Raw genomic sequence first — 12541 nt, forward strand, 5'->3', positions numbered from 1 at the left:
TTGAATCCATATGCGGAGAGGGAGGACAAGACCACATTGCAGAAACCCAAAGACACAGCTGATTTGAACAAGGAGGAGCTAATGGGGCTCCAGACTTATAGCTGGGAATCAAACATGGGACTGACACAGACCCCTGAACATGGGTCTCAGCTAAAAGGCCTGTGCAGTCTAAGGGTCTTCAGAGAGAGGGACCAGGAAGTATCCCTGTTGCAAAAAGGACATTGGGGGAAAATCCCTATGGAGGGATACTCCATTAACCCTGAGACAGGAGAGACATTTTAGTGTCTACTTAAAATGACTTGAAGGATTTAGATGACCCCTCCTGGAAGGCATCCACCTACGTGTATAGTGTTGGTTGGATGGGAGGAGAGAGTGGCTGGGGGCCTGGGAAGTTGGGACGGGAAGGAGGGTGGGAGTAAGTTGGAGGGAACTGGTTTGATAAGTATAATAAAAAAAAATTACAAATTAAAAACATTAAAAAGATACCAATGTAATTTTCAAAAAAAATAAAGTTAATATTTTAATAATTTAAAATTTTTACCTCTATTGACTTTGAAATATCACACCTCCACAGAGAGAACATCACTTCCAGCACAAGTTCTAATAGATCTTAATAATAAAAACTCACAGTAATCTGACAGGGAGGGGAAGGTGAAAATTGAAGGATCACAGATTCAGAGCATCTGGCTACTAGAGTTGTTATCTCTACCTATTCTCAGACAAGCGATGTGTTCCTGTCCTCACACTGCCTACTCAGATTGACTGCTATCGCTTCAATCCCTCAGACTAACTTCTCAAACAAAATCATCTCACAGCATGCTCTACTCGCTCCTCTACCTTATCTTCCTCTCTCTGTCCAGCCATGTCACTCCTATCTCCAAATCCCTGCTGCTGGGAATAAAGGCCTGATTCCCATGTCCTGGGACCACCTTAGTGTGAGCTGTTTTTCTTTTAGACAGACTTAGTATGTGTCTAACTAGTGACATAGTGTGTGTGTCTAACTACTGATTTAATGTGTGTGGATAACTAGTGACCTAGTGTTGGTAGCTAACTAGTGACTTAGGTGTGTAGTTGACTAAATACATAGAAATACATAGGTGCATGGCTAACTACTATCTCAGTGTGTGTGTGGCTGACTATTTTCTTGGTGTTTGTGACTAGCTAGTAAATTAGATGTGTGGCTGACTACTGACTTAGTATGGGTGGGTAAGTAGTGATATATTGTGTGTAACTAACTAGAGACATAGAGACTGTGGCTAACTAGTAACCTAGCTTTGTGGCTAACTAGTGACTTAGTCAATGTGGTTAATTACTGCTTAGGGATGTAGCTAAATATTAACTTAGGTGTATGATTAACTACTGTCTTAGTGTGTGGGGCTAAGTACTGCTTTATTTGTGTGATGGACTTGTGGCTTAGTTTTTGTGGCTAACTAGTGACATAGGTGTGGGGCTGACTATTGATTTAGGTGTTTGTCTAACTAGTGACTTCATATGTGTGGCTAAATAGTGAGTTAAGTATGTGGCTAACAAGTGGCATGGTGTGTGTGGGTACTAGTGAGCTAGTATGTGTGGCTAACTAGTGGGTTAGTTTGTGGCTAACTAGTGGCTTACACTTAACTACATGTGTAGCTAAATAGTGACTCCACTTAGTAATCTGATTGTTAGGAACTAGCAGCCATTTGACCCCCCCCACCCTGAAGATGGGCGGGACCCTCATGGCCATGTCATTGCTACATCAGCTTTACCTGATGGCTCAAGGTTTACCTGGCAGCCAGAGGACTCAGTTACACATGTGCAAGCCTCCCCTTTTAAAGCAAGTGCCCCACACCCCCCTCTTTCTCTCGTGCTTTCAGTTGGCCACCAGCTACCCCCTCTTTCTCTCCCTTCTCTCAACAATCTCCACGTGGGCGCTGAGTCTCGCGTTTGTGTTTCTTAGGCATTAGCTGCACAGCAAAAGAACAACATTGGTGCCGAAACCCAGGCAGGCTCTACGTGAGGGTCACTGACAGCTGTCTGCTGGTGGGCGGCCAGCCAGAAACACTCAGGATCTTGTTTCAGATACCAGCGTTCCACCACCATCCCCCCCCCCCCCCCCGTTCACTGGAAATACCACCCCACACAGGCTTCAATTAGGTAAGGTACCCTTTTACATTTTAACCCAATTCCTTAAGGTCAGGTACATTCCATGGGTGGAAGACATACTGCCCAGTGTGGTATATCGGCTCTGCTCTCAGACTGCTGAGTATTTCCGGCCTCTGTTGGTCCTGGCAACGTTTTTCGGGCTAACGAGCTTCGAATAACGCTCTGCCATTCTTGCGAATCGTGTGGCCACACTCTTGGGCTGATGAGTTCCAAGACTGCATGGTCACTTTCACTCCACCCATGGGGAATAAACCGACCAAGGAAATATCCCCCACCACTCCACTGGGATGCCTGATAGAAAATTTAAAACCCTTTCACTTAATGCCACTTGTAAAGTCACCCAGACTTATTTACCTTTGTACTGAAAAGTAGCCTAGATATCCCCTAGAAAATAATTCAAATTGGCCACGTAACGGCTCTCTAGATCCCGATATTTTATGGGATCTTTCAAATTACTGCCAGGGAACAGATAGATGGAAGGCGTTTTTTTTTTTTTTTTTTTTTTTAATATCTCTGCTAAACAATCTCTTTCCCTAAACTTGTTTCGGTTCTCTTCCTGGCACGCTCAAATTCTCCTGCCTGCCCCAGCTGCAACCTGTCTCAGCATGGTGGGCTGGGCTGAGGCAGCATCTGCTCAAGACAAAATTATATCTCAAAACTTTACGATTTCTTTCAGCTGTTGGGAATATGTTTATGGCAGCCACCATCTTGACCATGTGGCCTAGCTTTACCCACCATGGTTCTTCTTTCTGCTACATCAGCCATCTAGGCAGAAAGAGTCTAGCCAGCTTCTGCCACCAACAGAACCTGTAAGTCATTTACCGTTTGCCTTTTATTCTTTGTCTGTAATATCTTTTTTCTCTGACTATGTTATACATAGCTTCACACTCTTGTCCTTCTCAATTTACCCAGTCCTGAATAATATATCTGTACATTCGATTTCAACTTAACTTTATGTAAATGTAAGCTAACTTCATACAACTTAAATTCAACTGTTCTAAGTCTCAAATATTTCTAAATTATTATGTGCCTTTAAATGGTGGAATTTCAGGACTGAAAAAACAGGACGCGGCACCACAGGAAGCTGGGAAATGGAGTCCTGGAGCCTCAGAGACCAGAAGAAGTTTAGGAACTGAAAAGATCGAAACAAGCCCAGCACATGCTGGGAACTGTAGTTAGGGGCCTTGAAGTCCAGAAGAGAATGTCAAGGGGAGAAAAGAAAGAAGCAGCCACACAGCATGCTGGGAAGTGCAGTTCTGGACCCCAAAGTTTTTAACCGGAAGTCCATTCATAGAAAAGCGGACACAAATCATGCTGGGAAATATAGTCCTTGGCTGCCAAAGATGAAAATAAGAAGTCCCTGGGCAGGGAAGCAGGAAGTGGCCACAGAGAATGCTGGGAAATGGAGTCCTGGGCCTCCAAAAACTACAAACTGGAAGTTTCATTGCTGAAAAACAGAAAGCCACCGCAGAGCATGTTGGGAACTACAGTCCCTGGCCGGTACAGATGAAAACCGGAAATCCCTGGGCATAAAGGCAGGAATCGACCGCACAGGATGCTAGGAAATGCAGTCCTGGACATGAACATCCAAACCCAGAAGTCTCTGGGCAGTGAAGCAATAAGTGGCCGCATAGGATGCTGGGAAATGCAGTCCCAGCCACAGCAGTTACAAAAGTTCCTGATGGCCTTGGCTCAAGTCAGCCTTGGCTGCGATCTGCGAGCAGAAGTCATGCCCCACCCTTGATGATTGACCTGAGTCTCTACTGCCAGGTTTCCCTTGCCAGGAAATCCAGCCCTCGGCTTGCAGCCTGCCCCTCTACCTTTATAAAGATAGCTGACATGTCCCCGCCCAGTCAGCCTGTAGATCACACCCTCAGCAGACCTCATGGCCCAGAGGCAGGAAGTGGGGTCTGTAGTGATTGACAGCTGGAGGGGCAGGGTATGCGGTGACTGACATCACAAGGGCCTGGAGGGGTGAGCTCTGTGATGTCACAGGGGCCACACTCATCATCCTCAGGGTTTTTAACTCTCATAACCTGTTCACCATGGCCACTGCCCTCTGGGTCCTAGCATTGCTGCTTGGTAACCTAAGAGTTTGGTAGGAGACTCCTGCCATGCCCAGCTGGGGGTGGAGATGGTGAGGGTAGGGAAGGAGGGCACTTCCTGCTCACAGTCACAATTTCCTGTGATGTCACTGCCTGGACCAAGTCCTGTCTGCACCATAGGTAATACCCAGACCCCGGCCCTGCCCTCGGGGACCCTAGGAGAGAAAGTGGGGAAGGGCCTGGTGTGGTTGAGGGCAGGGCCTGGAGAGGGTCACTGATTGTGACCTTGGACACTGTGACCTCGGGGTAGGGGACAGGTGAGCTAGGGTAGTGCTGAAGGGGTGGGGCCTGATGCTGAGCAGTAAAAACCTGCCACTCATTTAAATATGCAAATGAGGCTACTAAACTGTTATGTAAAGGATGCACTAGTAATTTTGATTATGCAAATAAGCACAGTGCCTGAAAATCTGGAAGTCTGATTGGGGCTTCACATTTGAGTATGTAAATGAGCAAACCCCAGTTTCGGAAATACACTTTAATATGCAAATTTGTGCTGCTTTGCATGCTTTTGCTATGCAAATGAATGCAAGTATTCCCATCTGTTTGGGACTTTGACCTGCAAATACATGCAGGTTAGGTCATTTGGAGGTGTGGCCATGCAAATTAACCCCAGCAGTTTCTGTACTTGATGTCTTCTGAGTCTCCAGGCAGCTCTTGAATATGCAAATCAGAGTGCGGGCAGGGGGTGGGGCCTCCTCTGACCCTGCTCCTGATGTCAAATGTCCATCACAGGCATCTGATGGTGAAGCTGCTCATGCAGGACCCAGTGGGGGCAAGGGCAGGGCCCATGGAGATGGTGAGGGCGGGGCATCAGGAGGGGCGGGGCCACAGGGGCGGGTTTAGGTGTACTCCCCTCGGTGGGCCTGTCCCCTAACCCTGCCTCCACACACCTCACCCCATGTCCTGTGTCCTAGCACTGGGAAGTGATGCACTTGAGGGAACCTTGCTCTGTCAATCAAACACAATGCACCAAGGGCATCATGGGAAATGGGTCACTGCTTCACAAACTCACCAGAAGACCCGCCCCTTCAGTCACTCTCTCACCAGAATACCCGCCCAGACAGTCACTCACATACTCACTCTCCATCTACAATCCTCATTATTGGGGTGTGGCCGGACGCTGGCTGACAGGGACATGTGGTCCCACATCCGGGAAGATGGCAGCCAGCTCACGAATGCAGCGGTTGAGTGGAAACCCCACGGCATTGAAGAAATCCCCTTCCACGCGCTCTGCTAGGGCACCACCTCGCGCCTGAAGCCCGTAGGCGCCAGCCTTGTCCCTGGGTGCAAGGCAGGGACGAAGTCACACCAGGTGCCATGCTCAGCCACACCCACGCCCGCCGGGGACAGCTCTTCCTTTTCAGGCCTCACTTCCAGGTTTCCTGGCCCCACCCACCCCACCCCCGCACCCACTCACAGAGGCTCCCCGCTCTCCACGTATTCACAGAGCAGTGGCTCCGATAGCCGCGAGAATGTCACACGGGTCTCTTCGTGGAACAGTGACAATTCCACTTCTGCTTCTGGGTCCCCTTCCGCCTCTGGGGCCTCTGGGCATGTGGAACTCGGCTCCTGAAGCTGCCTCCGCCACAGTGGCCTCAAGATGGCCACACCGGTGATGACACTGTGCTGCTGGCCACTCAGCCTGGGCGGGGCCAGGGAAGGCGGGACAGGGCGTGGTTGGCAAGGGGCAGGGCTGGGGTGGGCAGAGGCTGGAGCTCCATGCAGAGGCCCCGCCCACTCTGCCCTGGGTGGGTCTGCCCCGCCCCTTCAGGCCCCGCCCACCTGCGCAGCATCCTGTAGGCATCATCCTTGTCCTTTGGCTTCTCCAGGATGACGCCATCCACGGCCTGCAGTGGGCGGAGCCAGACGCCAAGGGGCCGGGTCAGTGAGGGGCAGGGTGGGCAGGGCCGGAAGGAGCAGGGCCTCACTCACCACAATGGTGTCAGCTCCAATAATGACATCAGGAGGGTGCAGGTCCTGCAGAGCAGAGGGCGGGGCAGGCTTGTGGGCGGGGCCTCGAAAGGAAGGGGGGTGGGGCCTACCACCTGACCAGAAGGGATGGGGCCATCCTCACCCTGCACAGCCGCGACGCCACCTCCAGAGCCTTCAGCTTTGCTGTCTCCCGGGCATATTCGGGCGGAGCCGGAAATCTCGCCTTCTCCAGGGACTCCTGGAAGTGGGAGGGTACGACCTCGAACTGCAGTCCCTGGGGGGGGGGTGTGCTGTCAGTCACAGCAGGCCCCACCCCTGGAAGTCACAGCTGACAATCCCAGAGCAGGCCCTGCCCCTGGAAGTCACCATGGAGGACAGGATGTCCCGCCTCCTGGGGGAGCTGCTCGCCAGCACCACCCTCTTCCCCTGCAGCAGCCTGGTGAGTGGAACCAGCTCCATGTTGAAAGGATCGCACATTTCCGGTCTGGGGGGTTCACTTCCGTTCTGGGAGGGACCAGAAATTGTCAACTTCCGGCTTGAGACAACCAATTCCGGTTCCTCTGAGATGATGGGACTTATTTCCTGCCCCTGGGTGAGCAAAAAAGACTGCTGGGTTCAAGATGGCCATGGGCTACAGTGTAGGTAAAAGGAAACAGGAAATCCTGCCTATGCCTGTCTATGTCAGAGCCTTAGCCTCAGGGACCGCAAGTCCCGCCTCCAGCACACACAGGAAGTGATTGAATGAATGAATGATTGTACAATGAACTAAGAGGTAATGACTGAATGGATGAGTAAATGAAAAAAAATATAAAAAAAAAAAAAAATAAAAAAATGACTGAAATGACTGAATTACTTCATGAATGACTGACCTTTGACTGAATGAGTGAATGAATGACTGAATGAACTAATTAATGACTGAATCAATGAATGAATGACTGCATGAATGAATGATTGAATGAATGACTGAATGAATGAGTGAATGACTGAGTAAATGAATTAATGACTGAATAAATGAATGAATGACTAAATGAATGAGTGATTGAATGAATGAGTGGCTGAGTGAATGACTGAATGAATGATGAATGAATGACTGAATGACAGGTGTTTGATTGACAGCTGTGTGCCCTACAGGCCACGCCTGTAACTCCTCTGACATCACGGCTCCCGTGACACCGCCCATCCCCTGGGAACCTCTCTAAGTCATTAATTCCTGGTCAATGCTCCCATGCAGAAGTCCCGCCCCGATTTACCATGTTGCCGGAAGTCCCACCCCGGTTTCCCCGGCAACAGGAACCCTGCTGCCAACCGTGGCATAAACAGGGAAACAGCGAAAACCAGAGGGGTGCACGGACCTAGGGTTGCGATCTCTGTTTCTGCCCTGTTCGCCGCACCCGGAAGTCCCACCTACCGCCTCGATGAGTGACAGGGAATATGCTCTGTGCTGCCTCTTTTGCGGTCAGAATCAGCCGTTTCTGACCTGTTCACTTGGACCTGTTAGTCCCGTCCCTTAAGGCGTTTCCTATCGGGCCCGCAATGTCCGATGCGATCAATTCCCATCCTGGGCCGAAAGCGGATCCAATTTAATCGCCGCCCGGTGGGCAGGGAATCGCATGTTGCACCATCCGTAAGCGGAAGTAATGTGCCGGAAGCGGAACTCAGGCCGCAGCGCACTCCGTCCTGTTTACTTCATGGGTGGAACTCAAGTTGTGCATCTCTTCGTTGCAACCTTTCCTGGGGACCATTTTGTGTGAAGCTCAAGTCAGTGACTGGAAGCCTGACGTCCTTGGTTCACAAGCGGAAATCGTGTGTCAGTTTGGCCGGGTGGAACTAGAAGCATGTTTTCCATGTGTGTCTTCCGGGGGACACTGACAGCCACGAACCGGAAGCTTTAGTTCGTGACCGGAAGGCGGAAGTCCTGAGATCGCAGCCGCTTGTGAGCGGTGCAGGGGACAGTCCCGGAACCGTGTGTTTGAGAAGGAGTTCCTGGGGACAGAGTTGTGAGAGGTGCTCAATGTCTGTAACTCTGTCTGTTCCAGTCACTCTAGGAGGTCTCTCCCCCGGCAGAGCCTCAGTAATGACGGATAAACATCAGGCAGGCGGGCACTCTGGTTGCTCCAGCGGGATAGATGGGTCCAGTATTTTCAAAGCAGGTCCAAGAAATTTTCCGGAGGTGGAGGTGTTTTTTTGACCCGCTCTCTGTCCCAGTGCTCAACCAGACCAGTGGAGCAGTGGGCGCAGTAGGACACAGGGTGGGGAAAGTGCGGGTTCTGGGTGGGGTGCTTTGTAGATCAGAGTACTAGAACTTTACTCTCTAGAGATAAGATATAGGGCGTGAAAGACAAAAAAGTAAAGTTAGAGAAATGCCCCACTTTAAATGAAGGACAGACTAAACTGGAAAGTTAACCCCTAGCAATATCTGTTCCTTGGAATCTGCTAACTTCCCCTCACAAGGCCCTGAGAAAACAAGATACCCAGAATTCAGACTGCCCCTCCTTTCTTGTGAGTCAGCAGGTGGTGAATAGGGTCTTTAAGAAACAAATAGATAACTGCACCTCCGGTTTGCCCAGACAAGATTAATTAGCACACCCTGAGGCCCTAAGGTCTGTTGACCCTAATAGGGAGACCAGCCTAAAAGGGTCATGTACTCAATGGACAGAGGGTCCCACCCCCCTCCCTAAGCATGGGGTATTTGCCTTTAAAAACACCTGTGCCGTGGGGAGGGGGTGGAGGGAGGAGATGGCTTCTTCTCACTAGTCTGCCTGCTGGAGGGGCCCCTTTGCACAAATGTTTCCTGTTCATTAAAGCCTCTTGCATGTTGCAGCAACTGGACTGGACATTGAGTTCTTGGGGATACCGATGGAAACTGGGAGACTCCTCATTCTGAGGGTCTTACAAAGCTTGAATTCTTGAATAATGCAGATTGTTTAAAACTGCTCACTGAGTAAGATGTGCTGGCTAACAGTAGTGGTCATACACAAAAATCTTCCTAGCTCCATTCCTCTCTAAATTTTCAACTTTCCATGAAGAATACTCTTTTTATAATTTTGTGTTTGTTAAGTGGTTTTTCTGAGGTTCAGGAATAAAACTCCTACAGTTATAGAGCAATGATCAAGCTTTCTGATGAGAGAAAGACAAATTATCAACTTTTTGATCTGGTTCCTGCTTTTATTTCCTTACAGTTGGAAGTTCCTGTACAACCCGGCCAATAACACCTCATGCTACAGACCGCTCAGTGGGTGATGTGCCCCCATGGGTACCAAAACTCGATGACCATGTCAGGAGTGGCTTCGTCTTGACAGAAACAAACACACTGGAGGTGTTTTGCAACTGCTGCCATTTTTACTTTAGAGTATTGGGTTTTTATACAGAAATTACAAGGAACAGATCTTTGGTCACAATTTACAGACATATTATAAAATGCCAGTAATTCCTTTGAAGCATGAGATAAAAAAAAAAAAAAAAAAAAACACTTATTTTCACCTGCCTGTGGTCAGTGTACCAGAGATTTGGTTTACTGAGTTTAGAGAAAAGTCATTGTCTCTTAGCAGTAAACTGTTAAAAGCATTGATAAGAACTCTTGCATTGCTTTACTAAGTTTAGAGGATAGTCATAAACTTTTAACAGTATTTTTCTGTCTTTTTTATTATTTATTTTTTATAACCAAGTCCATTTAAATGAAAACAAACATCTATAGACAATATTTGGGAATTTGGGCGTCGTTCTTTCCAAACCACTTCCTGCTGGTAAGGGGCGCTCTCATGGGGGATTCTAAGAAGATGCTGAAATCCTGGCTGTAGTCTGCAAGGCTGCTTTTTCCAGCTGTTTTGAATGTAGGCTCACTTGGTACTCTGTTTCAGGCGGTCTGGCTTGATCAAACCACATTAGTATGGAAGAAATCCACAGCTTTTCGTTTTCTGTGGAAAAAAAATAGAATAGATATCCTTTTCCCCAGTAACTTGTCCTTGAACTTAATGTTTTGAGTCAAAGCATATTTTTTTTTTGTAATTTATTATTATACATGTCGATCCCAGTTCCCTCTCCCTTCCTTCCTCCTTCCCTCCCTCCCTCCAAGTCTTAAGGTTTCTGTGCAGTGACATCTAATGAAATCTCGATCTCCAACTTGGAAGTAATGTGAAACTTCCACGTCTCCCACCACGTAGGTCTCTCAGGGCTGCTTTCTTGCTCACTGTCTCACCCACTGGAGCACCTTAAGCCTAGCAAACAGAGGCTTAAGAAAACAGCACATCAGCACTATGTACAGAGGTAATTTCCACCAGTGGAGGGAGCCCACCAATGAGCCATTTACAGGGGCTCAGCCCAAATGGTCCAGGGGTGTTTTTAAACCTGAAAAGCACAAAGGGTAGGAGAGCTATCTGATCATTAACGCCAGTCTCCACGGTCAATTTAGTGAAGGTCTCCTCAATGGTTTTATTTATACTTTCTACATGAATTGTTGGTTTTGTATGCACAATGTAATTTTAATCAATCCCCAGTATCTTGGCCAGTGACTGACTTACCTGGGTCACAAAACCTGGACCATTGTCTGATTTTACTACCTTAGGTATTTTGAATCTTCAGAAAATTTTCTTCAGTAATTTTTTTTAGCCACATGGTTGAGACAGTCCCATGCACATGAACAGTTGAAAAAGCATACCTGTTGCCTGTTAATGTTTATGGACTTCTCTTCGTCGAGCAGTACCACCGCCCCAGTCCTTTCTTTACCTTTTATATGTACTGATCCTGGCAGTGAACTGGTCATCATCTCCCCAGCCAGCAGGATGTCGTTAAGATCTTTGCAAACTCCAGTCTCTTTAACCAACAGTTGATGGCAGTCATGAGTCCCTGGTTCACCAGTCTCCACAGGCAGAAGAGTGGTGGGATGAGGCTGGCTGGTGGAGCGAACACAATCAGCTCAGTCTCTCAGTGAGAAGCAGGCTTTGGTGGTGGGTCCCGCGGGCGTTGGTCATCATCAGTTGGTGGCTGCCAGACAATGCTCTCCAATGCATGGGGGCTATTATTGTTGCTTTATGCCCCAAAGTCAACTTGTCAGCAGTGATATCTTTTTGATAGACAGGCCCTCCCCTTGCTACAGGATCAAGCTTCTTTGACAGATAAGCAACTGGTCTGTCCCACGGCCCTAGGGATTTGGTTAAAACTCCCCAGGCGACCCCCTTATGCTCATCCACATAAAGGGTAAAAGGTTAGTTATATCAAAAGGCTTAGAGCCAATGCTTTCAGCTGGGCCTTTTTAATGGCATCAAATGCCTCCTGGTGCTCTGGGGTCCAGGAGAATTTTTTCCTTAGTCAGCCTGCAAAACCCAGATGTCCCCAGAAATTCTCCTACTTGTCTGGCCATCGTTGGGGAATTTTAAACCCTTGGGACAGTCAGCTCCAGATGAGCTGCCTAGTTCTGCACGTGTCAGGGTCCTTCCATTCAAAGGCAAAAAGCAGTTGGCTGGTGGGATGTAACCTCGAACGAGTGGGGTACCCGGCCCACGCCGAGGTCCACTGTTCTTCGGGTAGTCCATGAATTACCTTGGGCTTTGGGAGGGGTGCCAAACCCCGTTTCCCTTTAATTTTATCCGTTCTTAGGGCTAGGACCTTCGATACCTTGTCTTCTTGGGACAGTCATTTGCCAAGTGTCCTTTTTCTTTACAATATGCACACTGTTCCTCCTTGTCAAGTGGGGTCCTGTTGCCCAGGTTTCCTAGCCTGTTTTAAATTTCCTAACTTTCCTTTAACCACTGCAGCCAAGGTATTTTAGTGAAATTCTTTTCCTGTCTTCTGTCATGCTTTTTCTCTGCTCTCTGTCTCTCTACTGTCTTTTGTTTCTCTCCTTCCCTTCTCTGTCCCTTCAATACACTTTCTCTGTCTCTTAACTCTTCCAGTCTATGGAGTTCCTTCCTAATATCTGGGGCCCAATTTCCCCATGAAGACCAGAGCCACCGAAGCTCTCTGGGCTTCTGAACTAGGGTCAAAAAGTGTTTTCTTTAACTTAGCCAAATTGGTGGGCCATGTCACGGCAACTCAGAGACCTGCCACCAGAGCCTGGCGATAGATTTTTAAGGTCTCCCTACCTTCAGCAGTGTTGAAGTCCCAACTGGGGCGCATCAAAAGGAATCCCAAGTCAATCTTGTTTTTTTTTTTTTTTTTTTTTTTTCAGCTGTGCTGGCCGCCCATCGGCCCCAGGGATATTTTTCTAGCCTCAAGCAGAAACTGTTGATAATCATCTCAAATAGCCTAGAGAGAGAACATAAGGAACTCCAAAAAGGGGGTGATTAGTTTTTCCAATTACAAAGATCTGGGGAGAAGGGTCAGCCCTGGAGGCTGATGTTGGGAATGAAACATGTGTGGTGGCAGGG

The 12541-nt window shown here is 48.4% G+C and overlaps 1 protein-coding gene and 1 long non-coding RNA gene across 3 annotated transcripts; both read right to left on the reverse strand.

Moving 5' to 3' along the window:
- Positions 1-4834: 4834 nt before the first annotated feature.
- Positions 4835-6269, reverse strand: LOC127214641 (probable bifunctional dTTP/UTP pyrophosphatase/methyltransferase protein; the record flags this gene model as incomplete). Its single annotated transcript, XM_051174973.1, has 5 exons — positions 4835-5195; positions 5328-5527; positions 5665-5889; positions 6030-6094; positions 6180-6269. Coding segments are annotated over 4 exons (561 nt in total), but the record flags the coding sequence as incomplete, so codon positions are not given.
- Positions 6270-6327: 58 nt separating this feature from the next.
- Positions 6328-7728, reverse strand: LOC127214640 (uncharacterized). 2 transcript variants are annotated; one of them, XR_007833882.1, is made up of 3 exons: positions 7588-7728; positions 6546-6767; positions 6328-6417 (listed from the first exon to the last, which is right to left on the reverse strand). It is a non-coding gene; the product is annotated as an uncharacterized LOC127214640 (long non-coding RNA). The 2 variants fall into 2 exon arrangements; XR_007833881.1 differs by having other exon boundaries at positions 6328-6453.
- Positions 7729-12541: the final 4813 nt, after the last annotated feature.

Source organism: Phodopus roborovskii, unplaced genomic scaffold (assembly GCF_943737965.1).
Source record: "Phodopus roborovskii unplaced genomic scaffold, PHOROB, whole genome shotgun sequence".
In the NCBI taxonomy this organism is placed as follows: Eukaryota; Metazoa; Chordata; class Mammalia; order Rodentia; family Cricetidae; genus Phodopus; species Phodopus roborovskii.